This window comes from Dendrobates tinctorius, unplaced genomic scaffold, assembly GCF_039654945.1.
Source record: "Dendrobates tinctorius isolate UK_male_01 unplaced genomic scaffold, ASM3965494v1 ptg000326l, whole genome shotgun sequence".
In the NCBI taxonomy this organism is placed as follows: domain Eukaryota; kingdom Metazoa; phylum Chordata; class Amphibia; order Anura; family Dendrobatidae; genus Dendrobates; species Dendrobates tinctorius.
Genome location: NW_027361993.1, coordinates 20,671,390 through 20,697,228, shown reverse-complemented (window position 1 = coordinate 20,697,228; position 25,839 = coordinate 20,671,390). Strand labels below are relative to the sequence as shown.

The window sequence follows — 25,839 nt, the reverse complement described above, 5'->3', positions numbered from 1 at the left end:
AAAGTAAATATTGAATCCCAAAGGTATGTTACTCACCAATCCCTGATCTTCTTTAATTTTGGGCTGTGAGACACCCAGGCTGCTAAAGCCCTCAAACATCAAGATATTGTGTATGCCACCATAAAAAATGTTTGCCTTCTATAGCCTCTGCATGTCATTTCTATGTCTGACTGCAGAATGAGTTAACTGACGGTCTGTTAGTGAGCTCATTACGATAGTGAGACGTGGAGTTTGTAACTCTTATCTGTCTTTTTCTGAGCTCCTCTCAACTGAATCATGTCTATAGACAACAATGTTGAATCTGCAGCAAAATAAGCCTGTAAGAGCCAGACTTTTTAATGAAACTCAATGGCAAAAATTATTTTTAGCCCCAAATACATACATTTAAGTAGAAGAACAAAAAAAAAAAAAGTCACCCTAAGGTGTGCAACCCCTTTAAGAAGCTGAAACGTCAGCTCATCCTTTTCCCTTGTATATGTTACATGGGACCACTTCCCAAAAGCAGCTGTTCCCAATTAAGATATCATCTCCACTAAACCATCCCTGGCTCCCTCCGAGGTTGGTTTACTTTCCACTAGCTCGTACATTACTCATATAACCATTGTCACGGTCCTGCGTACACAGCCCAAGTCCAAAAAGTGGAGGAAATTACATACACGGGGTATCTTAGACCTCTTTGTTCAAAACAGTGGGTATGACAAGCCTGGGATTCTATGTAGAGACGCTGAGGGCCGCGGATCCTGCCGGGCAGCGCCTGCAAGAGCTTCACTATGGCAGCAACACGGAAAAACAATGCCCAGAATCAGGACTTATTATTGTAATTAGTCATTTGGACTCATAGTCCCTTTGGCAGCGCTACCCTGGAAAATATAACCGTGGCTTGGTCAATGTTGGGCAAGGGAGAGAACGATATTACCGCAAGTTGTGTGTACCGCTCCGATCTCACATGTGGTATTGTGCATGGGAAGCAATAGTCTATGGGGGAATACTGAGACAGCAGCTGCGGACGGGGTTAATGCAGGGGACCTCATTAATAGTCTGTACATGGGGGCTTCTGCATCTATTAGAAAACAATTATTTGGGGGTCCTTTGCTAATCTGATATACCAGTATCCCGCTAATTCACATATACACACACAATTGCTCAGCGGACAGCTACATCTGTCACGACTCCTCCATACATGAGCGCTTGGAGTTCATGTGTTTTTGACAGGAATATGAGAGAAAGACGCTGCCAGACTCTTGACAGCAGCGTATCGCCTCTTAAAAATGAAAGGATTGGGCATGCAAATTCCAACAGCCCGATCCTTCTTCTCCCCCGACATCATCTGTTGGGAACGAGACAGGAGTCATCCATACACATCCTTACAATTTGTATAGTTCAGCGAAGAGAAAATAAAAGGGAGGAGTGTGTGAAAAAATGATCCTATATTAAGATTAAAACCATATTGTTTGTGCAGAAGTGTAATTACGGTAATACACATTGGCACAACGTCCCGGCAATTCACTTCCATGGATGGGGAAGCCAAGACAACATGGACAAGTTGTGCTCTTCTTTTACAGACTGTGACATGGGCCGCACCCCTGTGTCTTCTAGAGACTGGGATTTCTCCCAGGGGAATCCTCTTACTCCACATTGGCATTAGTACGGTATATAAAGTGTGGGACAGGGGAATGAAACTTACGGGTATTAAGCGATACACTAAATACACACCGTTATGGTGTAATCCCACTCTGAGTGAAGTTTTGAAGCTAAAGGACTTCTCTGATTTTTAACAAAAAGGGATCTGGACGACAGGACAATTATTTACAAACTCCGTTCTTAAGTTTTCAACAGCAAAATGAGGAATTCAATTTATCACATAACACTTTTTACCAATACCTACAAATCCAACATGCACCCATGGCTTAATGGGGTGTGATGGATCTTAGCATACATCATCCCTTAATAGACCTTCGGTCTGGGAAAGCTCATAGAGTCCCACGGTTTACTGTATCATCTATACGCTGATCACACGCAGATCTACCTATCTGGACCTGACCTCACCTCCTTACTTACCAAAATCCCACAACGTCTGTCTGCTATTTCATCTTTCTTTTCTGCTCACTTTCTAAAACTGAACATGGACAAAACAGAAATCATCTTTCCCCCACCTCATTCTACCTCTCCTCCCGACCTATCCATCAATGTGAATGGCTGCTCACTTTCCCCAGTCCCACACGCTCGATGCCTCGGGGTGATCCTTGACTCTGCCCTCTCTTTCAAGCCACATATCCAAGCCCTTGCCTCCGCCTGACGATTCCAACTCAAAAACATTTCCTGGATCCGCGCATTCCTTGACCGTGAAACCACAAAAACACTAGTGCATGCCCTCATCATCTCCCGCTTCAACTATTGCAACCTTCTACTCTCTGGCACCACTCCAATCTATCCTAAACTCTGCTGCCCGACTAATCCATCTGTCTCCTCGTTATTCCCCAGCCTCTCCTCTCTGCCAAGCCCTTCACTGGCTTCCTATTGTTCAGAGGCTCCCGTTCAAAACCCCAACTATGACATACAAAGTCATCCACCACCTGTCTCCTCCATACATCTGTGACATGGTCTCCCAGTACCTACCTACACACAACCTTCGATCTTCTCAAGATCTCCTTCTCTGCTCCCCTCTCATCTCTTCTTCCCACAATCGCATACAAGACTTCCCGTGCTTCCCCAATACTCTGGAACTCTCTACCCCAACACATCAGACTCTCGCCTACCACGGAAACCTTCAAAAGGAACCTGAAGACCCACCTCTTTCGACAAGCCTACAACCTGCAGTGATCCTCAGTCTACTGAGCCGCCGCACGACCAGATCTACCCTCTCCTAGTGTAACCTCACCCATCCCCTGTAGACCGTGAGCCCTCGCGGGCAGGGTCCTCTCTCCTTCTGTACTTGTTTTGCTCATGTTTATTGTACTTGCCTATATTGGCCCCTTTTCACATGTAAAGCGCCATGGAATAAATGGCGCTATAAAAATGTGCAATAATAATAATTGATACTATTACCTCTACTGGCCATAGAAGGGGTATAATCTCTACCATATAGAAGTATCTATTGTCATCCCTCTGACAGCTAAAGCTTAACGGGAGGCAGACATAGGCCCTTTAATCTGAGGAGCAATGGAGAAAAACTTTAGAAACTGTGCCAAAAGTTTTACAAAACTCCAAGCTTTGTACACAAGATAAGGGTGTTTTGCATCATGGCGATATCCTAGGTGTGGGATTGATGATTCGCATCTGATGTATATATGGGAATGAAGACAGAGAGCCCCATTGTAGAATGAGGTCATCTCCTTAATAGAATGGGTGTATAGAGTGAAATTGTTCACAGATCCCAGTATATATGTATATTGGAATTATTTGAAGATGGAGTGGATCCTTACTCGCCCCGATTCACAGGCATCTCTTGTATCTTATTTCAAGCACGTAAACTTCTAGCATTTAACGCATAACCTACAACTACTGGAGGGCTAACGCAAAAGATAATTAGTGATGAGCGAACGTGATGTGATAGGGTGTTATCGGAGCATGCTCAGGTGCTAACCTAGTGTCTTTGACGTGTTCGAAATATATGTTCTAGTCCCTGCGGCTGCATGTTTCTTGGCTGTTCGACAGTCACAACACATGCAGCGATGTCCTGTTTGTTAGGCAATCCTTGCATGTGAAAAATGCAGCCGCGGGGACTAGAACATATTTTTCGAGCATGCCGAAGACACTCGGGCTACCTCACGAGCATGCTCAGATAACACCTTTTCCCAGCACGTTCGCTTATCACTGATAATATCTGGTTATAAAGAGGAATCTGTTCTAAATGCGATTCACAAATTAGAAAAGATATGGAGTCCTTGGCTGGATACTCCAGGGCTGCCCACGAATCTCCTAATTAGAGATAGAATATATATGATGTTACTCCCTAATCGTTAGCCCCTCTTTCCCCCCAGACTAATTTTACGCTCATTTATTCTAAAAATTCCATGTACGGTAAATGACAATGGTTCTTTCTGGAATATTGGGATTTGGGTTATGGGAGGGTTAGGGAACTGAAGTTGTGATGTTTTAGCTTTGTTTTATAAAATATGGAATTATTATGTCATACATAATTATTGTAAATGGAAAATTTTTACTGTTTTTAATCAGATCATTTTCAGCTATCCCTTTGTGTCTTGTCAGGTCTTGTCAGGATAACCCCCGACTCACGTTTCACCGGGGTTACATTATTCTTCTAGGGGCAGGATTGAGCAGTCACACAGCCTATTTAAAAGACGGTGCAATGATTGACAGATATGTCAGCCAATAGGGACAATGTTACCTTATGCATAGTCTAAGTGCAAGAACAGAAATCACAGTGTGTGTCAGTCCATACAGGAAAAACAAAGGTAATAAAAAGATTGTATAATAATTGGCAGCGCATTTAGATATACATTACATTAAAGCCTTCCTCAAAGAAATTAGTGGGTTAATATTCAGACAGCTGTTTTCCATGGTTGATAAAAACAAAGCAGAGCCCAGGTTGCCAGCGGGTCTCCGACCTGAACCAACAGACTTCTGTGCGGACCATGAAATATGGCAGTCTCGTCCAGGATGGTATTTGGTACCCAGATTATATTTCCACTGCATAATTTTCATGCGTACAGTATTTGTCCCAGTATTGGCAGCAGAAATCTGAGGCTGACCCTCAAATCTAACTGCTGCAGATCTCCACATGGATTAACCTCACAGTAAGGGAAAATCCGCACAGGAACTGTTTTAGTAAGCGACCTGTCGTTTATTAAATAGAGATTTTTGTGTACTCACCGTAAAATCCTTTTCCCAGAGCCATTCATTGGGGGACACAGACAGGGGGCGTTATGCTGCCTGCTTGCCACTAGGAGGACACTAAGTAACCAGAAAAAAGTTAACTCCTCCCCTGCAGTATACACCCTCTCGCTGGATGAAATATCTCCAGTTCAGTGAAAAAGCAGTAGGAGCTTAAACAGTCAACAATAACCATAACTATGTCTAAACCTAAGAATGCTACAAATGAGACAGGAGGCTAAACAGGGCGGGTGCTGTGTCCCCCAATGAATGGTTCGGAGAAAAGGATTTTATGGTGAGTGCACAAAAATCTCTATTTCTCCTATGCCTCATTGGGGGACACAGAGACAGCGGGACGTCCTAAAGCAGTCCCTGGGTGGGGAGCATACATCTGCTAATACTCCAAGTACCACTGAGTCAACACTGAGGTACTGCCGATTGCAGGATGCGTCTGCCGAGAGCTGCATCCGCAGAGGCCTGAGAATGAATTTGGTAATGCTTTGTAAAAGTATGCAGATTGGACCAAGTCGCAGCCTTGCAGACCTGTTCTGCCGAGGCCTGGTGCCGAATGGCTCAAGAGGCACCCACTGACCAGGTAGAGTGTGCCTTAATCCATGCTGGGACAGGCGCATTCCTGACACTGTAGGATTCCTGAATCGCTGAGCGAATCCACCTGGCTAACGTTGCTTTTGAAGTGGCTAGACCCTTCATATGCCCCTCTGGAAGTATGAACAGGGCATCTGACTTGCGGAAGGGAGCCGTCCGCAAGATGTACCGTCTCAGAGCCTTAACCACATCCAGGGTGTGAAAGGCCTTCTCATTGCTATGGACTGGCGCCGGACAAAAGGAAGGCAAAACAATTTCCTCGTTGAGATGGAAAGAGGAGACGACCTTGGGCAGGAAGGACGGGGACGTCCTGAGAACTACCTTCAGGAACGGAGAGCTGCAGGACAGGACTGCCAATTCCGAAACTCGTCTGATTGACGTAATTGTCACTAGAAAGACCACTTTCCAAGAGAGGACGGTCAATGACACGTCCTGCAGCTGTTCGACAGGAGCCTCCTTTAAGGCCCCGAGAACCAGATTAAGGTCCCATGATTCCAATGGCCTTCTATAAAGGAGGCGCCACATGGGAAACTCCTTGAACGAACGTCTTGATTTGAGGTTTGGTGGCAATTTTGCGTTGGAAAAGCACTGACAAGGCCGAAATTTGGCCCTTGAGCGAGCTAAGTGCGAGGCCTGATTTTAATCCGGATAGAAGGAACTCCAATACGGCCAGAATGGAGAACACCAGAGGGGATCGACCATGATCCTTGCACCATTAAAAGAAGATTTTCCAGGTGCGGTGATAGATACACCTGGACACAGGCTTCCTAGCACTAATCATGGTGGAAATCACGTCGTGAGAGAACCCAGCCTGTGCTAAAATCCAGGATTCAATGGCCACGGCGTCAAAGACAGGGCCCTGGAGTTCTGGTGGTAAATCGGGCCCCGAGAAAGCAGATCCGTGCGATCTGGAAGTCGCCAGGGGACGTCAAAGACTAGTTGTATTAGTTCTGCATACCATGCTCGGCGTGGTCAATCTTGCGCGACTAGGATCACTGGTACACCCTCCGCTCTGATCTTCTTGATGACCCTCGGAAGCAAGGGAAGAGGGGGAAAGATGTACGGGAGCCGGAACCGGTGCTATGGCAGAACTAGGGAGTCCGCTCCGATGGCGCATGAATCGCGCGATCGGGCAATGAACCGAGACACCTTGTTGTTTAGCCTAGAGGCCATGAGGTCCACATCAGGAGTCACCGAATGATGACAAATCTGCTGAAAGACTTCCGGATGAAGAGACCACTCTGCCGAGGCAACGCCTTGGCGACTGAGGAAATCTGACGCCCAATTTTCTACGCCCGGGATGTGAATTGCTGAGATGGGCGAATGGTTGGTCTCGGCCTAATGGAGGATGTGACTCACTTCGTGCATGGCCATCCTGCTCCGGGTACCTCCCTGGCGGTTGATATACGCTACAGCCGTGGCGTTGTCGCATTGGATCCTGATGGGGTGACCTGCGAGGAGATGGTGGAAACTCCGTAGAGCAAGTCTGATAACTCGTATCTCCAAAATGTTGATGGGGAGACGTGACTCTCGGGTCGACCAACGACCCTGTGCCGTGTGGTGACGAAAGACCGCACCCCAGCAGAGAAGACTTGCGTCGGTGGTTACTACCAACCATCTTACTGGGAGAAAAGACCTCCCTTGATTCAGGGAGGACCTCAGTGTCCACCACCTGAGGGCTTAAAAGGATCCGACGGTCCAGGGAGAACAGGTTCTTGTCCCAAGCTAACAGCAACGCATGTTGTAAGGGACGGAGATGGAACTGTGCAAATGGAACTACTTCCATCGCAGCCATCATCTTTCCGAAAACTCTCATGCTGAAACGAATGGAGTGAGAAGCTGGTCGGGAAAGAGTCCGCACTGCCTGTTGTAAGGCTTGCGTCTTTTCTGGAGGGAGCTTGACCAACCCGCGGGAAGTCTCCAAGATGATTCTTAAAAAGGAAATCTGCTGAGCCGGTTTCGGGGGAAGACTTTTCGAAGTTTATCTTCCACCCCAGGCGCGAAAGTGTATTTACTGTTATCTCCACGGATTCCTCGCAGGCTGGAAGGGACGGACCCTTGATGAGCAGGTCGTCCAGATACGGTAACACCACTACTCCCCGAGAGTGGAGAATAGCCATGACAGCCACCATGACCTTGGTAAAGACCCTGTGGGCAGTGGCGAGTCCGAAGGGCAAGGCAACGAACTGGAAGTGATCCTTGTGAATTGCAAAAAGCAGGAACTGCTGGTGGGACGCACAGATCGACAGATCGGCATGTGAAGCTAAGCGTCCATGATGTCGATGGATGCTAGGAACTCTCCTTTTTCCATGGAAGCAACTGATCGGAGAGATTCCATTCGGAATCGCCGTACCCTGACAAACTGATTTAACAGTTTGAGATCCAGAATGGGTTGCATCGTCCCGTCCTTCTTTGAAACCACAAAAAGGTTTGAATAAAATCCTCTGAACCTTTCGTGATGAGGGACCGGAATGATGATTCCGTCCCTTAAAAGAGCCTGAACAGCCGGAAGGAAGGCTCTGGTCTTTCCCTTGGGGGGGGAGAGGAGCGGAAAAAGCGATTTGGAGGGGGGGGGGAAGAAAATTCTATCTTGTATCCGGAGGACACCAGCTCCCTGACCCACTTGTCGTGGACGACCGCGAGTCAGGTGTGGCTTAAGGAAAGTAGGCGACCGTCTTCTCTGTCGGTGAGCGCCGGATACCACAACAAGTCATTGGGTAGATCTATGAGATCTGGCTCCCCTAGATCCCGAAGCCCAAAGCCTGGGTTTCCAAGAGCGGTTAGGTCTGTATGAGACCTGGAAGCCTCTGTCTCCGTGCGGGGACGGACCTGATCAGGAAGAGAGGAAGAGAAGGTAGAGGAGGATCAACTGGAATTGTTGCGAAAAGATTGAAAGCGCGTCGGCTGTTGGTGGCGAAACGGCCGAACAGCCTTTTGTTGAGGAAGGAATTTACTTTTTCCCCTGGTAGCATCAGAAATGAGCTGATCCAGTTTCTCTCCAAAAAGACGACCCGTTTGAAAGGGGAGAGAAGTCAACGATCTTTTAGATGTGGCATCCGCCCGCCAGTCGCGGATCCATAGGGCTCTTCTATTCTAATGGAGATTGCATTAGCGGCAATTTGAGCAGCGCAATTGGCGGCATCAAAAGAGGCATCTACTACAAAGTTCGCTGCGTGAATTATCTGCCTGGCGATCGTGGTTGCCTCTGGAGGAAGATTGGTGCCCTGGAAGGAAGTAATCAAGACTTCTGCCCAAGCGGCCATTGCCTGACTCAAATTGCCGCGAAAGATGGAAAAAGCGCTGGTCCTGAAGCTTAAAAAAACTTAACAGGCAAGGTAGTCAGTCTGACGATCGGAGGAGTTTCTGATTGAGGAGCCCTCAGAAACAGATAGGAGCACTTTTGAAGCAAGACACGATACAGGAGGGTCCACCGGAGGGGACTGTAACCAATCCTTCATTAGGTCTGGATCAAAAGGGTATTTAGTCTGAGTAGACTTTTGCCCTGTGAACCGCTTATGCGGATGATCCCTATGTTTCTGGACAATTTCCTTAAAGTCCGGATGGCTGGTAAATAACCTGCGCACGCGCTTGGTTTTCTTAAGTGAGATAGGATGTGCTGGAGCGGGAACATTATCCTCATCTAACTTCAGAATCCTGTTGACTGATTCTACAAGAGAATCAAGCGACTCTTGATGAGTTGGGGGATTCTGAGGGGCTGACATGTCATATTCGAATTCAGAGTCGTGCTCGCTAAGAACTCCAGGTGAGGGAGAGCGAGAGAAAGGAGTAGCAGATGATGAGGCACGAACGGGACTAGGGGACACGTCATGGTTCCGCTTTCTAGAGACCTGACCATCCTTGAACGAGTACGGCCCCTGCTGGTGGACGGTTCCCGGCCGACGCCAGAGCCTTCCTTGGGGGGTAAGGACGCCTTCTGGCTTAAAGAGTCCTCCCGAAGGGAGAATATAGCCTGGGTCAGAGACTCCACCGACCGTGACAGGGACGCAGCCCACTCAGGGGTACTAAACGCAGGAGGCCCGTCAGCAGCGGCGGCGAGGGGCGATTGAATGCAGGTCGGGTCGCAGTCCGTGCATAACGGATTAGTCTGTGCACTGGGTAAGGCAGACTTGCAAGTGGTACACACAGTAAAAAATGCAGTGTGCTTTTTAGCAGTCTGTTTAGCCTCCTTAGATTGAGACATAGCGCTCCTGAAAGGATTAATGGCAGCGTCCGTCTGCAGCTGCAGGGAATGTGCCGGGAAGGGGTTAAGCTTTAATCTGAGGGCAGATGCAGCTTACCCGGTCCTGTGCTGTTTCCCCCGGGAGGAATAGCGGTGGCCCTGCGGTGTCACCCGGTATCCGGCAGAATGCTCGCCTCACAGCTCGTGTCCAGAGCAGGCTCAGGTAAAAAGACATGGCCCCCGAGATTAGAATTGCACGTCTCATCAAGGATGAGAGGCGCCAAGACGAGGGAGCGGCGATAATAGCGTGGGCGGCGTGATTCAAATTGCGGCCCAGTAGGTCGGAAAAGCCGGGGGCTAAATTTTTGAGCCTACCCGCGGTAGGCGCCGGGGGCGGGGCGGGCGGCGCTATTGAAATTGGAAAAGCCGGGGACTAAATGTTTCGGGCTACCCGCGGTAGTGCCGAGGGGGGCCGCGATGAGGGGCCGGTGCACCGCCGCTGACACCAAGTCAGCGCTTCTCCCGGGGGCCAGGACCCGACCCCATACCTCAACTCCAGTGCTCAGCGCTGTCCAGGCCATCGATGCAGGCTCTCAACCTCCTGTGGCTGATGTAGCAGAGCTTTAGGAGTTCTTAAAGGGGCATGCTCAATCAATCCTCCCTATGGTAGGGGGATGAAGAGCTATGGGGCTGATTCAGGGCCTTCGGAAGCGCTGTCCAGTCTTCTCCATTCCATGCGCCTGCCCTTATATCCGTGGATTACCGGAACTTTCGCCATTATTGTCAGAGGAATCAGCCCCAAATGTTGCAGGAAAGTGTACGAGGAGGTATACTCCGCGTGCTTGCCTGTTGTTGGTTCGGGGGAGAGCGGGCCGTAGAAAGGAACCGTCGCCCCCTTCACTCCGTTAACTAAAAAATAAAAATTTACAGAAAATTTAAAAATAAAATAAAAACGGTGGGGTCTGAAACCAGACCCAAGTGCCTCCTACAGACACTAAGCATGAGCTGGAGAAATATCAGCCAGCGAGAGGGTGTATACTGCAGGGGAGGAGATAACTTTTTTCTGGTTTACTTAGTGTCCTCCTAGTGGCAGCAGCATAACACACACTGTCTCTGTGTCCCCCAATGAGGCGTAGGAGAAAATGGCTTTCAGCTCTGTAAAAAGACGCAGCTGTAAGAACAGAAATGTGGGCTTCCCAATTAAAGCCATAGGAAGTGGAAGCCCCAAAATCTGATTGAGAAAACACTCTGATCGTACCATAATACAGTAACTTGTCCTTCACATGCCACTTCATAGACAGGGGCCAATTCATTAAGACTGGCGTAGAGCATGCTGGCACTACTTCACTCATGATGGAGTAAAAGGCGCAAAGTTCATTATAAGGTGCACGCCACTTCATGAACTCGGCACAATGTCTGAGTGGAGTGTGCTTCTGTGCCGAAAATGTCAGCCCAGTGAGATGTGTTGTCACTTTTGATGAAATTGACGGGCGGGCATGGCCACATCCCGTCCCAGCTTACCCATTTTGGCAAAACCGATTGAAACCGTCGTGAAAATGCCAAAAGCCGCAAAATTTTTGTGCAAGTCCTTATTGCCCAAATATTTTGTGACATTTCAAAGTAATCCAGTTATCTGATGTAAAGGCTTTGATGGAGGAAAATAGAATTAACGATGTAAGACACATGAACAGATAAGTGTGACCTTAACCTTTGTCCTTAATGCACGTTGCCTAAGAATGGGGATCTGTGCCACGGTGCCTGCAGGATGATATACTCACCTGCGCTCCACAATCAAACACTCAGGGATTTTTTAACAATTGCAAAGTCACAAGGAATCCTGTTGGAGAAGACATTGCCGCTCCAGACACACAGGGCGCCCACGTGACCAAGCTGCGAGCATGTGGCTTGTCATGTGCTAGAACCAGCCTGGAGCTCCAATTTTAACCAACTATTAGAAAACTGCTTAGACATCAGCTTCATAATAGTCACAGATCTGCCCGCGGCCACAGAGCCAAGAGTGGCAGGGATGTGAGAATTCCAGTGGCCGCCCACCCACCGAGTACAGGCTGCTTGCTGCAGGTTACAGCAGCTCGCACTGATTAAAAAGTGATGTAGCTGGAAAACAGGAGCTGAAATTATTAATTCTGCAGCCTAGATACGGCAGACGGTGCTGGAACTATATCTGATAAATTACATATAGTAAAAAAGAACCGAACTGTCGAGTTTAGCATTGTACATTTTCATAAAAGCTGGAACCGTCTTGGTAGTAGGAATATTATTTTCATTTCCAATTTCAGCTTCTATTCCAAAAAAACCCAAGTGTGGTTGATTTTAACAGATAGCATTTAACCTGATGGCCGCAGAGGCTCAGAAACTAGCTCCAGAGCATGTAACATATGGGTCATATTAACTCTAGACCTGTGCGAGCACAGAACCCCAGTGATACCTTCTGCTGGGGGGGTGACTGAGCCGGACACAGGGGAAGTACAGGGAGACGTATCGGGAAAGGGGTCTAACCACATGTATTTACCAAGGTAATGTGAAAAAAGTGGTCCTGGGGGGTCAGAAATAACATGTCACCCACCGCAGTGTGGATCTGGCACAGTATTTTTGTTAAATGGCTTCTTTAAGATTGAAGTACATTGCTTAAGTAAAGGAAAAGGTAAAAACAAAAAACCTACATCTCACCTGCCATTGGTCTGGTGCTACCCACTAGTCTACGATTACCTTGCCATGATGAAATCTACCTACATGACCAATGCAACTATTCACTGGTGTCAGAGGGTCAGAGGTATATATAACTCAAGACCAATGCAACCAATCACTAGTCAGAGGTGTACAACATATGACCGCTGTAACCAATCACGATGTCAGGTGTATAACAAGAGTGTGCAGCCAATCACCAATTTCAAAGTTGTACAACACAAGACTGCTGCAACCAATCACTGGTGTCAGAGGTGTACAACAAATGATAGCCGCAGCCAATCACTGGTGACAGTGGTGTACAAAACAAGACCACTGCAGCAAGTCGCTGGTGTCAGTGGTGTACACAATACGTGATCACTGCAGCAAATCACTGGTGTAAAAAGCAAAGGTGAGCATGGGAACAGAGGAAATTGACTTACCAGATAGAGTAACTATAAGTTACATTTTTTTTTTATCTTACCATTTCCTCTAATGTGGCAATTTTCTTCAAATGCATGCACGCTCGCTCCTTTCAAATTTGCTATTTGACCATTTGGATCCTCTTTTATGTCATTTGTAAGCGTGTCTAAGTTGCTTGTGAATACTGTACAGGTAAGGTACTGTCACACTTAGCGATGCACCAGTGATCCCGACAACGATATGGATCGCTGGTGCATCGCTAAGTGGTCGCTAGGGAGCTGCCACACAGGCAGATCTCACCAGCGACAAAGCAGCGGTTGGGGGTCGCTACTTACCTGTCAGACGAGGCGATCCTGACGTCCTCCCGCCCGCGTGCACGCGTCACTGCCGCAGGAAGCTGACGACGAGAAACGGCCCAGGCCGTTCTCGCGCGATCAGCGATAATCAGCGTGGGAGCCGGTCAGAGGTAAGTATCACACATAGCGATATCGCTAGCAATATCGCTGCTGCGTCACAAAACCAATGACGTTACAGCGATGTTGCTAGCGATATCGCTTAGTTTGACAGGGCCTTTACTTACTGCAGACACTTTGTCTTTGATGGCTCTTCGGATAAGGAACACAGCCGCCCTCAGCATATTCTTTAAGTCGTCTTTGGAGGTAGTTGTGGGAATGTCTGACAGCTTCTTATACACAGCAACTAAGGCATCTTCTCTGTACGACCAAGTCTTAGAATAAGCTCCAGCAACCTAAGACATTAACAGATAAAAAAGAAATTATTTAATCGAATGCAGAAATCTTTCGTACCTCATTTATGAGCAGTTTTTTCATAGGCCGATGCTTACCAAAGCCTCACCGAAAACCTCAATGGCAAATCCGGCCTCTCTCATGGCTTTCTCGGTAAGTGGCTCTGGCTCACCAGTAATCCGGCTTCTGGGGGTATCCCCAGTGAAATCCTCATTAATGTCTGGCTCCAGATACGGAAATGCATCATCCTTCTGCTTCCGCTGAGCCGGAAGAGGTCGCTCGTCGTAGGGTAAAGTATCAACCTTAAAAAAAATAAAAATAAAAAATAAAACATGGCTTCTAAATACAGTGATCACTTATCCCCAGGGTAGATAAGAACATTATCGTTGTTGGTTTGACTGATGAAACCCCTATTGGTGTAGAGAACGGGGATCCCATAATCTCATGTGTTTAGGAGGGGTAGTACGCCTTCATTACTGTTGCTTCATTCACTCCTATGGACTAACGGAACGACCATTTCCATCAGTCTCATAAAAGTGGACAGAATGGAGGTAACACATGAGAACCATTATTTGCTACGTACAGGACACTTTAGGGTCCCCAGACTCTAAATCGATGAGACCTGCCAGTCGGACCCCCAGTGATCATATATTTATCATTTCCCCTTTTGCAATGCTGTGAATAAAGGTTGATGACAAGAAACGCTTAAGATTATGGATCCTTAATATTTTTTTCTTACCATGTTTTTAATTGTACAGTAAAAGTTATGTTTTAACATGTTCCCATTGCTGCTTGAGCCTAATGATCATGGACCCCTCTACCCATTATCAGCACCATGCCAATTAATGATCTCTGCACCCAGTACCTCTATATACAGTATCGTCAGTACAGATGATGTGGATATGATTATAGGTTCCTGAAAGGAGTTCGCAAATGGAAATGTTAGAACACTTTTTTTTCAGTGACCATAATGTTTTTTTTTTTGTTTTTTTTTTAAGATGTCTTTATTGTTTGCATCGGGTGCTGGGGTATACACAGAGTATCGCGGGTGTTAGAGTCCCCGCCTGCATGATTTCCGGCTGTTAGACAGTAAAAAAAAAATGCAGAGATTGCCTGACATATGCAGGTAATTCTTATACGTTTTTTTTGCTCCATTAAGATGGGCTGGAGATCCCTGTGATCAGCACGTTATCTTGTCGGTAGACAATAACTTCCCATACTGTGAAAACTTCTTTAAGGCACTTACATTGATGCCAGGAACAGTTGCAGCTGGTACTGGAGCTGGAGGAGGAGAGGGAGAACGGTGCTGGGGCACTGGCTTAGGAGAGGTGATTTTGGGTAGTTTTTCTGGCACCTCTCGCCGCTCCTTTTTAATCTTTTTCTCGGTCCTTCGCTCCTTGTCTGGTTGTGGTGAGGTTGCTGCTTTGTACTGCTGGGTAGGCTGAGGAATGGATGACTGCTCCAGTGGGTACAGAGACGTCTCAGGAGCGCTGCGCATCTTATGGTGATCAGAAACATTAAATACATCAGTTAGATACACAATATGAGAAATTCTGGACAGAAGTAATCACAGGACAAATGGGGTCATCTCTTCATTACCCATCAGTTCTCAACACACAGAGATGAAAGTCCTGACACTTGCACATGGTGGACTTAAAGACAGTCCCTGCAGTACAGTAAAGCTGCTAACTTGTAGGAGGCGCAACTGATGGCAAGGCAATGAGATTGTTACCGCTGCCTAGAGTGCACAAGAGACCTGGGAGTGCAGCGCTGGAGTAGACTACAGGATGTAAGTCAGGATCAGTACAGGATCAGTAATGTAATGTATGTACACAGTGACTGCACCAGCAGAATAGTGAGTGCAGCTCTGGAGTATAATACAGGATGTAACTCAGGATCTGTATAGGATCAGTAATGTAATGTATGTACACAGTGACTGCACCAGCAGAATAGTGAGTGCAGCTCTGGAGTAGACTACAGGATGTAACTCAGGATCAGTGCAGGATCAGTAATGTAATGTATGTACACAGTGACTGCACCAGCAGAATAGTGAGTGCAGCTCAGGAGTATAATACAGGATGTAACTCAGGATCAGTACAGGATCAGTAATGTAATGTATGCACGCAGTGACTGCACCAGCAGAATAGTGAGTGCAGCTCTGGGGTATAATACAGGATGTAACTCAGGATCAGTACAGGATAAGTAATGTAATGTATGTACACAGTGACTGCACCAGCAGAATAGTGAGTGCAGCTCTGGAGTATAATACAGGATGTAACTCAAGATCAGTAATGTAATGTATGTACACAGTGACTGCACCAGCAGAATAGTGAGTGCAGCTCAGGAGTATAATACAGGATGTAACTCAGGATCAGTACTGTAATGTATGTACACAGTGACTGCACCAGCAGAATAGTGAGTGCAGCTCTGGAGTAGACTACAGGATGTAAGTCAGGATCAGTACAGGATAAGTAATATAATGTATGTACACAGTGACTGCACCAGCAGAATAATGATTGCAGCTCTGGAGTAGACTACAGGATGTAAGTCAGGATCAATACAGGATAAGTAATGTAATGTATGTACACAGTGACTGCACCAGCAGAATAGTGAGTGCAGCTCTGGAGTAGACTACAGGATGTAAGTCAGGATCAATACAGGATAAGTAATGTAATGTATGTACACAGTGACTGCACCAGCAGAATAGTGAGTGCAGCTCTGGAGTAGACTACAGGATGTAAGTCAGGATCAGTACAGGATAAGTAATGTATGTACACAGTGACTGCACCAGCAGAATAATGATTGGAGCTCTAGAGTAGACTACAGGATGTAAGTCAGGATCAATACAGGATAAGTAATGTATGTACACAGTGACTGCACCAGCAAAATAATGATTGCAGCTCTGGAGTAGACTACAGGATGTAACTCAGGATCAGTACAGAATAAGTAATGTAATGTATGTACACAGTGACTGCACCAGCAGAATAGTGAGTGCAGCTCTGGAGTATAATACAGGATGTAACTCAGGATCAGTACAGGATAAGTAATGTAATGTATGTACACAGTGACTCCACCAGCAGAATAGTGAGTGCAGCTCTGGAGTATAATACAGGATGTAACTCAGGATCAGTACAGGATTTGTAATGTAATGTATGTACACAGTGACACCACCAGAATAGTGAGTGCAGCTCTGTCCAGCTGCTGTTCATTGTGGCGATTGTGGGTGCGATCAACACTGATCCTGCTGTGTGTTCCTGAGCTCTGAGATCCAACACCTCTCCACCCAGGGACCTGCTCTCTCTCTTACCCAGGGAGGAGTGGGTTTCCTGGGATGAGTGAAGGAGCCAAGTCCCAGGCTTCTGTTTCCCGGGTCAGGCCGGCGGGGGGCAGAAGAAACCAGCAACCGGCCTGCACATCAGAGGACTCGGGGGTGAGAAGCTCCACCAGGAGTTGCAGCAATGTGGCTCCTACTTCCCCCAAGTCTGCAGAGACCCAGAGAAGCCGCAAGGCTTCCAACATGGAGAAGCCTGCTAGCAGCGTGCAAGATGGCAGTCCTTCCGGAGGAAAGCTGAATGCTCATGGAGGTGAAGCCGACCTCCCTGAGGAAGGTTGGGGGCTGCAGAAACCTAACGAGTCTGTGTCTACCTATGCCTCCCGGGTCATGAGCCACCTCCGTGAGTATGAAGAGGCGAGTAAGATCATCAGGAGGCTCCGGGAGGAGATGCGCTGCACAAGCGCCAAAGCTGCAGGTTCCTCCAAACTAAGACCCAACTCCAGGCGGAGGTAAAAAGACTTAAACTTGAAATTAATGAGCTGGAGGTGACGAAAGCTTTCATAAGAGAAAAAAGTGGACCATTTAAAGAAAAACAGCTCAATGAAGACAGATTCAGGAATATGGCTGATAACAGAAAGCAAAGGCAGATGGGACAGCAGCCTGAGAGACAGGTGGATGATGATGATGATCAGCAGAAAACCCCACCTGGCAGCCTGCAAAGTCATCCGCAGGCCACGTGCAGCAAGCTCCCTGCTGGACAGGCGACATTGGCATCTCGTCGCAGTTCTGCTGGCTCTGGAGATGACAGTGACAACAGCGGCCAGGGAGGGGCTCTAATGGGGGAGATTAAGCTACTGGAGTCCCTAGTGTGCCTTCAGAACTTCCATCTTGGTGATTATTTACCAGAGGAGGCACCTGGGGGCCAGAAGAAAAAGGAAAAGACCACCAAGCCAAAGCTCCAGGAAGTGGTAAGTTATGTACAGTATATGCCCCCCTCCCTGTACCCCCTGAGTTAGGTGCAGGGTCAACTTGCTGTATAAGCCCCATTGCCCAGCCCAGCATGGGTTCTGCTGTGGATATGGTGCAAAGGCACTGGGAAAGTACAGAGCACAGTAATGAGGCGCAGAGCTCCGTCTCTGCTTGTAGTAGCAGGGACGTAGCAGGAGGTGCATCAGCCGAGAGGCTGCGGGAGTACGATCAGGCCACGATACTGTGGTGCGCTTCTCAGTGGGAGGGACCCAGTGTCTGGGGCAACTCTGGTAGCCTCGGCACCCCTGAATGCTGTTGTCGCTGATCGCTTAGTTGAGAAGCGGTGGCAGTGTGAGGGGGTTGTCGGGGCTGGGTGTTCCAATACTCCCAAAATCCTATTCTGTGCTGGCGCCGCTGGTCAGCAAGATCCTGATGTAAAGGATCAGCGGCGCCTCACAGCGGCCAAAGATCAGCGGCGCCTAGTGAAGCAACGAAAATTGCCAACTGATGATGCGGAGGGCACCCATAAGTCCAGGGGTGAGGTCGCCTCCAGTTCTGTGGAGAAGACCGAGCCCCTTGTTTCTGATGATGTGAAGGTCAAAATGCCACCCCCTGTTGTCACTGGTCCAGCAAGAGATAATATGGTGGGAGGTGTGGATGAGGAAATTTCTTTGTCTAGTGGTGTGGTTGCTGGTTTGGTGGAGGGTGAGGAGGTGGGCGATAGTGGTGTTGATGTGGTCACTAGTCCGGTTGTCCCCCCGGTGGTGGCAGAGCCCGTCAGGAGTTATGCCGCTGTCTCCTCCAGGGGAAATAGGGCATCCTCCTCGTCTACGGGGATGGCAGGTTGCAGCGGCATCTCCTGGAGGCTCTAAAGAAGGGGGAGAGATCACGCATGGTAGAGGGTCGAGAGGTTGATCTATCGTTCTGGATAGAGAGGTATGGCCTCGAGGCCTTCCGAGAGCAAAATGGGGGAAATACAGTGTGGTCCTTCCCTACAGCCGGGCCAGGTAGTGAGCGTAGGAATGTGGTCCGTTTTCGGTGGAGGGGCAGTGGTGCGTGTCCTCCAAGGTCTAAGGTTGTAGAGCTCCTGCTGAAGATGGGCTTCAAGGCTATTGACATCAACGCCTTGATGCATCCCTATTCCATGCCTGAGTTTGATGTCATCTTTGTTCGGCCAGAGAGGCTTGAGCTCTTCTGGTCAAATTAGGAGTTGGCAAAAAATGAGCCCAGCTGGCAAGACTTTGCCATCCAGGTGGTGTCTCGCCAAAATCAAGTCAAGAAAGTGACAGTGATGACTTGTAATGAGTCGCTTTCTTGTTATGACATAATGACGTAGCTTGGCCGATATGGAGAAGTGGTGTAGATGCCAAAGAAACACCATAAAGAGTATGGTATCTGGTCAGGGGCCTGGACGTTTATGGTAAAATTTAAGCGTTCAGGTGGTAAGGTTGCCCACATTCCATCTGCCTTCCTGGGTAGGGATCGTATCCAGGTCTTCTACCAGGGGCAACCGAAGCTCTGTAACAAGTGCGGCGACCCCACACACTTCAGTGCAAACTGCACTCTGCAGAAATGTGCTTTGTGTGGGGATATCGGCCATCTTGCTGCATCTTGTTTGGAGATTAGGTTCCACCTGTGTGGTGACTTAGGTCACCCATTCAGCCTTTGTCCTCGCTCCTTCGCTAATGCAGTTGTAACCCCGGTGGGAGAAAGCCGTGAGGCTGATTCTGCTGGGGAAGGGACTAGCAGGGGTGAGGGAGCTGAGGGGCCAAGGAAGAAAAGCAATAAAAAGACGACTGCACAGCTGAGGCGTCTAGACAAGCACAGACAGGAGAGGGAACTGGGCGAGCCACGGGCTACTGAGGTGACCCCTTTCCTGGATGCCAGTCTTGCTGCTGAGGCCCCGAGGGATGATGAGTTGGATGAGGAAGTTAGGAGGATCCACAGGGAGGAAACTGCCACTGCCTCCGAATCCTCCCATTATGAAAGTATGGATGAGGACAATAGGCAGTGGCTAGAGGACAAGCGTAAGCTCGGCACCAAAAAGAAGAGAAAGAAGGGAGATAAAACATCTTCTCCCGCTCTGACCAAGGTACCTAAGGAAGGAAAAACTGACTCCACTCTGGTTGATCTTTCTAACCGGTTCCAAGCCATTGAGAACATCTCACCTCTGAGGAGGAAGCTGAGAGTGAGGTTCCGGCTTCGGCGGAGCTTACAGGGGGTGCCAAGTCTCCTTCTTCTGGGAATGTAAGGTCCTTGGAGGGAGGGACTGGCCCAGAGACCGGAGACGAGGACAACAAAAAGAAAAAACACATGGGAATGGACACCTCTGTCGTCAAAGAGGGGGAAGGATTCCTCCTCTGAGGCAGAGGATAAGGGGAGTGGGAAGACGAAAAGGAGATTTTTGTGTACTCACCGTAAAATCTCTTTCTCTTAGCCTTTAATTGGGGGACACAGAACCGTGGGTGTTATGCTGCTGTCCACTAGGAGGCGACACTATGCATAATCTGAAAAAGATTAACTTTGTCTCCTCCTCTGCAGTATACACCCCTGGACGGCGTCAGCCTTCTCCAGTTTTGTGCAAAAGCATTAGGAGGAAAATACCAAAAACATAACCATGCCTGTAAGAAGGCTACTATAAACGAGCTCAAACAACAATATTAGAACCCAACCGTAACAACGGCCCGCAAGGGCAACAGGGTGGGAGCTGTGTCCCCCAATTAAAGGCTAAGAGAAAGAGATTTTACGGTGAGTACACAGTCGCCTTATTGGGGGACACAGAACCGTGGGACGTCCCAAAGCAGTCCCTGGGCGGGAAGCAGTGGACGAATATTGTGCTGACAGTCCCCTAGACTTGGGGTACTGCCGCCTGCAGGACCCGTCTACCCAGGCTCGCATCCGCTGAGGACTGGGTATGCACTCGGTAGTGTTTTGTAAATGTGTGCAGGCTAGTCCAAGTGGCCGCCTTACACACTTGATGTGCCGAGGCTTGATGCCGAATGGCCCAAGAGGCCCCTACCGCCCGCGTAGTGTGTGTGGTGATACCGGCCGGAAGAGAATTGTTGAGGCGGTAAGCCTCTTGAATGGTGGACTTGATCCACCTAGCAAGGGTGGCTTTGGAAGCCAGTAGGCCCTTGCGAACGCCTTCTGGAAGAAGGAAAAGTGAATCAGAATTCCGGAAAGGAGCAGTCCTAGACACGTAAAGACGCAATGCCCTGACAAGGTCAAGCGTATGCAGAGCCTTCTCCACCCTATGAACGGGAGCCGGGCAAAGGGACGGTAGTGAGATTTCCTCATTGAGGTGGAAGCTGGACACAACCTTCGGAAGGAAGGATGGGACTGTACGTAGAACCACCTTGTCCTGATGAAAAACCAAGAAGGGTTGTCTGCAGGAAAGAGCTGAAAGTTCAGACACCCTGCGTAGCGAGGTGATCGCCACCAGGAAAACCACTTTCTGTGATAGAAAGAGGAGTGAGACCTCCTTATGGGGTTCAAAAGGAGGTGACTGTAGTGCTGTCAAGACCAGGTTGAGGTCCCACGTCTCCAACGGACGTTTGTAGGGGGGAACCAATCGGGAAACCCCTTGGAGAAAAGTCTTCACTTGCGGCTTGTTAGCAATACGCCTCTGAAAGAGCACTGAAAGCGCTGACACCTGGCTCTTCAGCGAGCCCAGGGATAGCCCGGTGTCCAGGCCTGACTGAAGGAAACCGAGGATCCTTGGAAGAGAATAGGGGAGTGGGATCTGCCCACGAGATTCGCACCATGTGAAGAAAACCTTCCAGGTACGATAGTAAATCCTGGCTGAAGTTGGCTTTCGAGCCCTGATCATGGTTTTAACGACTTCCGGTGAAAAACCTGCTTGGGTCAAAACCAGGTCTCAAAGGCCACGCCATCAAATTGAGAGCTCCTGAGTTCTGGTGGAAGAACGGGCCTTGTGACAGAAGGTCGGGACGTGTGGGGAGACGCCAGGGAGCGTCTGCTGTGAGTTGCACGATGTCGGCGTACCATGTACGCCTGGACCAGTCTGGAGCGATCAGGATGGTGGGAACTCCCTCTTGCTTGATCTTCCTCAGGACTCTGGAGATCAGGGGAAGAGGTGGAAAAATGTACAGAAGCTGGAACTGGGTCCAGTCCTGAACCAGGGCATCTGCTCCGAGCGAACGCGGATCGTGCGTCCTGGCCATGAAATTGGGAACCTTGGCATTGAGATGGGATGCCATTAGATCCACGTCCGGGGTGCCCCAACGATGACAGATCTGACAGAAAACTTCGGGATGGAGAGACCACTCCCCCGAGTCCATTCCTTGTCGGCTGAGATAGTCGGCTTCCCAGTTGTCCACACCCGGAATGTGGACCGCAGAGAGTACCGACCTCGCATTCTCCGCCCATTGTAGGATACGTGTTACTTCGGTCATCGCCTGGATGCTGCGGGTGCCGCCTTGATGGTTCACGTATGCCACTGCCGTGGCATTGCCCGACTGGACTCTGATATGAGAGTCTGCTAGCAAGTGATGGAAGGCTTTCAACGCAAGGAAGATGGCCCGAATTTTCAGGATGTTGATGGGCATGGTCGCTTCCATTGGTGACCACCTGCCTTGCGCTCTGTGATGCAGGTGCACCTCGCCCCAACCTATAAAGCTTGCGTCGGTGGTCAAAACCTTCCATTGACCGGAGAGAAAGGATTTTCCCCTTGCAAGCGAGGTTGGCTCGAGCCACCAGTGCAGGGACCTCCTGGTTTTTGCTGATAACCGGAACTCCCTGTCGAGGGAGAACGGATTCCTGTCCCAGGACTTGAGGATGGCAAGTTGAAGGGGTCGGAGGTGAAACTGGGCAAACGGTACCGCCTCCATTGCTGCTGCCATCCTGCCAAGTACTCTCATGGCATACCGGAGAGATCTGGGGGACTTGTGGAGGAGTGTGTGAACTCCTAGATGGAGAGCCAGTGCCTTGTCTCTGGAGAGAATCACCAGACCCTTGGAGGTGTCGAATAACATCCCCAGGAAGGTCAGAGACTGACTCGGGGTAGTCGAGGACTTCTGTAAATTGACTAACCACCCCAGGCGCCTCAGAGTGTCGATCGTGAACGAGATGTTGACCTCGCAGTCCTTGAGGGTGGGGGCCTTGATGAGAAGGTCGTACAGGTATGGAATGACTACTATGCCTCTGGAGTGCAGAACGTCCATGGTAGCTGCCATGACCTTTGTAAATGTTCTGGGAGCCGTGGCGAGACCGAACGGGAGGGCCACAAACTGGTAATGGTCTTGGTCGATTGCGAATCTGAGGAACCTCTGATGGGCGGGAGCAATCGGTATATGCAGGTATGCGTCCTGTATGTCTATGGAGGCGAGATATTCTCCTTTTTCCATGGACGCAACGATTGACCGGAGGGATTCCATGCGAAAGTGACGAACTCGAACATACTTGTTGAGCTGCTTGAGGTCTAGTATGGGTCGGACGCTGCCTCCTTTCTTGGGCACCACGAACAGGTTGGAGTAGAACCCTCGGATGCGCTCTTCTGCTGGGACCGGCACTATGACTCCTGCTTGCCGGAGGGAAGAAACCGCTTGACGGAAGGCCTGAGCTTTGAGCGGGGATTTTGGAGGGACAGAGGGAAGAAACCTGTGCGGTGGGCTGGTAGTAAACTCGATTTTGTATCCTGAAGACACTATTTCCTTGACCCACTTGTCGTCTGTAATAGGCAGCCAGACCTGCTGAAAGAGTAGCAGTCGTCCGCCTACAAGTGGGGTGTCTTCCGGAGGGCATGAGTCAAGATGAGGGAAAAATCTGAGGTTTTCCTCCTTTAGATTTCGCTTGGCTTGCCTTTGACTGCCAGTTCCTGTCCGGCCTCTGTGCCGCACGTGTGTTGTCCCTGCGGGGGGGAACGACTACGGTTTTGTGCTGGGCGTGAGTCGGACCAGCCTGAAGAATTCCGAAAGGATCGGAAACGAGATTGATTACGTCTTTTAAACGTGCGTTTTGGTCTTAGTTAAGGGAAGGAAGTACTTTTGCTCCCAGTAGCATTGGATATCATTGTATCCAGCTTTTCACCGAAAAGACGGCCACTGAAGTACGGGAGATTTGTTAGGGACTTTTTTGAGGCCGCATCCGATTTCCATTCTCTTAGCCAGAGAATACGCCGTATTGTGATGGCGTTTGATGCTATTGCCGCTACCCCTCTTGCAGAGTCCAACGCTGCATGGACCATGTAATCTGCCACCACTACAATTTACACCGCATGGTCCGCCAGCTGAGGATTTGAGGCTTGAAGGCCCTTTTGCAAGAGACCAGCCCAGGCCATGATGGCCTTGGTTGCCCAAACTGAAGCAAATGCGGGAGCCAGAGAGGCACCTGCCGCTTCAAAGATTAAACGAGCCATGCGTTCAACCTGTCTGTTCTGCTGTGTCCTTGAGGGTTGAACTGTCTGGCAGCGAGAGAAGCGTTTGTGCTGCTAGTCTAGAGACTGGAGGGTCCACTTCAGGCGATCTGTCCAATCCTTGGTGTCTTTCTGTGGGAAGGGGTACTTTGCTTCCAAATATTAGCCATTGGCGAATTTTTTTCTCAGGCTGCGAAAAATGCTTAGAAAGGATTTTTTGAAATTCAGGGTGATTAGGGAAGACCTTCGATGGTTTCTGAACACTTTCAAAGGAAATCTTGTGTTCTGGTGCATCCGGGGTTGGATCTGAAATGTCCAGCACCCGAAGGATGGAAGAGACGATATCCTCAACTATCGCAGTATTGCTAGGGGGACAAGGGAGCAGAGCGGTCTGTTTCGTTATCTGAGTTGGAGTCACATATGCCCTCTGAGTCTTGCGCATCGCTAAGGAGCTCCCTAGCGGGCGAACTAGAGCGGAGGTTTTCCCTGGTCTGGGATTGTGGAAATCCGCATTGTCTTTCCCTATCAGGGGACGGCCTCGGTGACCTGGAGCCACTGTGTCTCTCCCTGGAGGGGGAAGGCCTATTGCTATGTGAGGACGCAGATGAACGCGACCTGTGGGTCCGCTTACGCCTCGAACAGTCGGAAGCGCCCTGTACGTGAGACCGGACGTCCCTTTGCTGGGTAACGTTCATAGCCGAGACATGACCCTGCAGTAGTGTGGAGGTCAGGTTATCTATAGACTGTGTTATAGACTGCGACATCTGAGTTGCCCATTCCGGCACAGTAGCAGTCGCAGAAGCGTTGGTAGGGACTTCTTGGGGTTCTGCTCCGGTTTTTTGGGTACAGTCCCTGCAGTGCGGATACGTGCTGCCGCTGGGGAGAGTGACCTTGCAGGCTGTGCAGACTGCATAAAAGCAGTCTTGCCTGGTTCTTTTCTTTGAGCTCGACATAGTACCTAGGCTGATTAATAGAGGCCCTACAGGGGTATCTACGCAGAGAAAAAAGGAGTAGGAGAGCGCTATATGGTATAGGAATTCACAGCTGAGTACCAAGGACCCAGCTGTGATCTTACCCCACCGGTGCTCCCCTTAGGTCCAGCGCTGATAAGCCCCACGTCCTGTGCCCCTCGGAGACTCTGTGCTGCCTTCCTCCAGGTGCAGCAAGATGGCCACCGGATTCTGAGGTGGAGAGGGAAGGGGGCGGAGAGCTGGAAAAGGGCGCGCTGAGCTATGTAAAAGCGCGCCCTTCCTGCCTCGATCCGCCCCTTCTATGACACTGCAGTGTCATTTTCGTCATCCAGGGGCGGGCCGGGGGGCGGGGAAAAGGCGGCGGCTTCGGCTAGGCCGGTCTAAATTAGAGGCCTGATGCCCAGGAGGGCTCCAGAGCGGCGCGGTAGTCCGGGAGGGGGTCGGATTTGCACCGGACCCCCCCGGAATGGGCGACTGGCTAGCGGTGGGGGCAGCAGGGCTAGCGGTTCCTGTGTGGGGGGTCCCTGGAGCGCCATGGAGCCACTGCTGCTGCAGAGGCAGGGGGGCAGAAAGCCCTGTCTCTGCTGTGCCACGTCTGCCTGCACCCTCCCCCGGCCCCAGCAGGATCCCACAGCTGGTCTGGGGTCCCTGGTGCAGAATGTTGTCTGTACTCCGACCCTACCTGCGGCGTCTCAACCTAATGCCCCCTGCGGGGGATTAGGGAGGGTGCGTCTGTCACCGTCAGGGGGTCTTCATCCTTGCCTCAACCTCAACCAAGACCC

At 49.5% G+C, this 25,839-nt stretch overlaps 1 protein-coding gene across 4 annotated transcripts in view; it reads right to left on the bottom strand.

Moving 5' to 3' along the window:
* CEP104 (centrosomal protein 104) overlaps positions 1-25,839 on the bottom strand; it is a 120,843-nt gene that overhangs the window by 69,124 nt on the left and 25,880 nt on the right. For all 4 annotated transcript variants that reach the window (XM_073561805.1, XM_073561803.1, XM_073561801.1 and 1 more), the window contains exons 9-11: positions 14,717-14,968; positions 13,569-13,772; positions 13,305-13,472 (exon numbers count right to left, since the gene is read on the bottom strand). In XM_073561805.1, the coding sequence (XP_073417906.1) occupies positions 13,305-13,472; positions 13,569-13,772; positions 14,717-14,968 (624 nt within the window). The remainder of the gene's footprint in view (positions 1-13,304; positions 13,473-13,568; positions 13,773-14,716; positions 14,969-25,839) is intronic.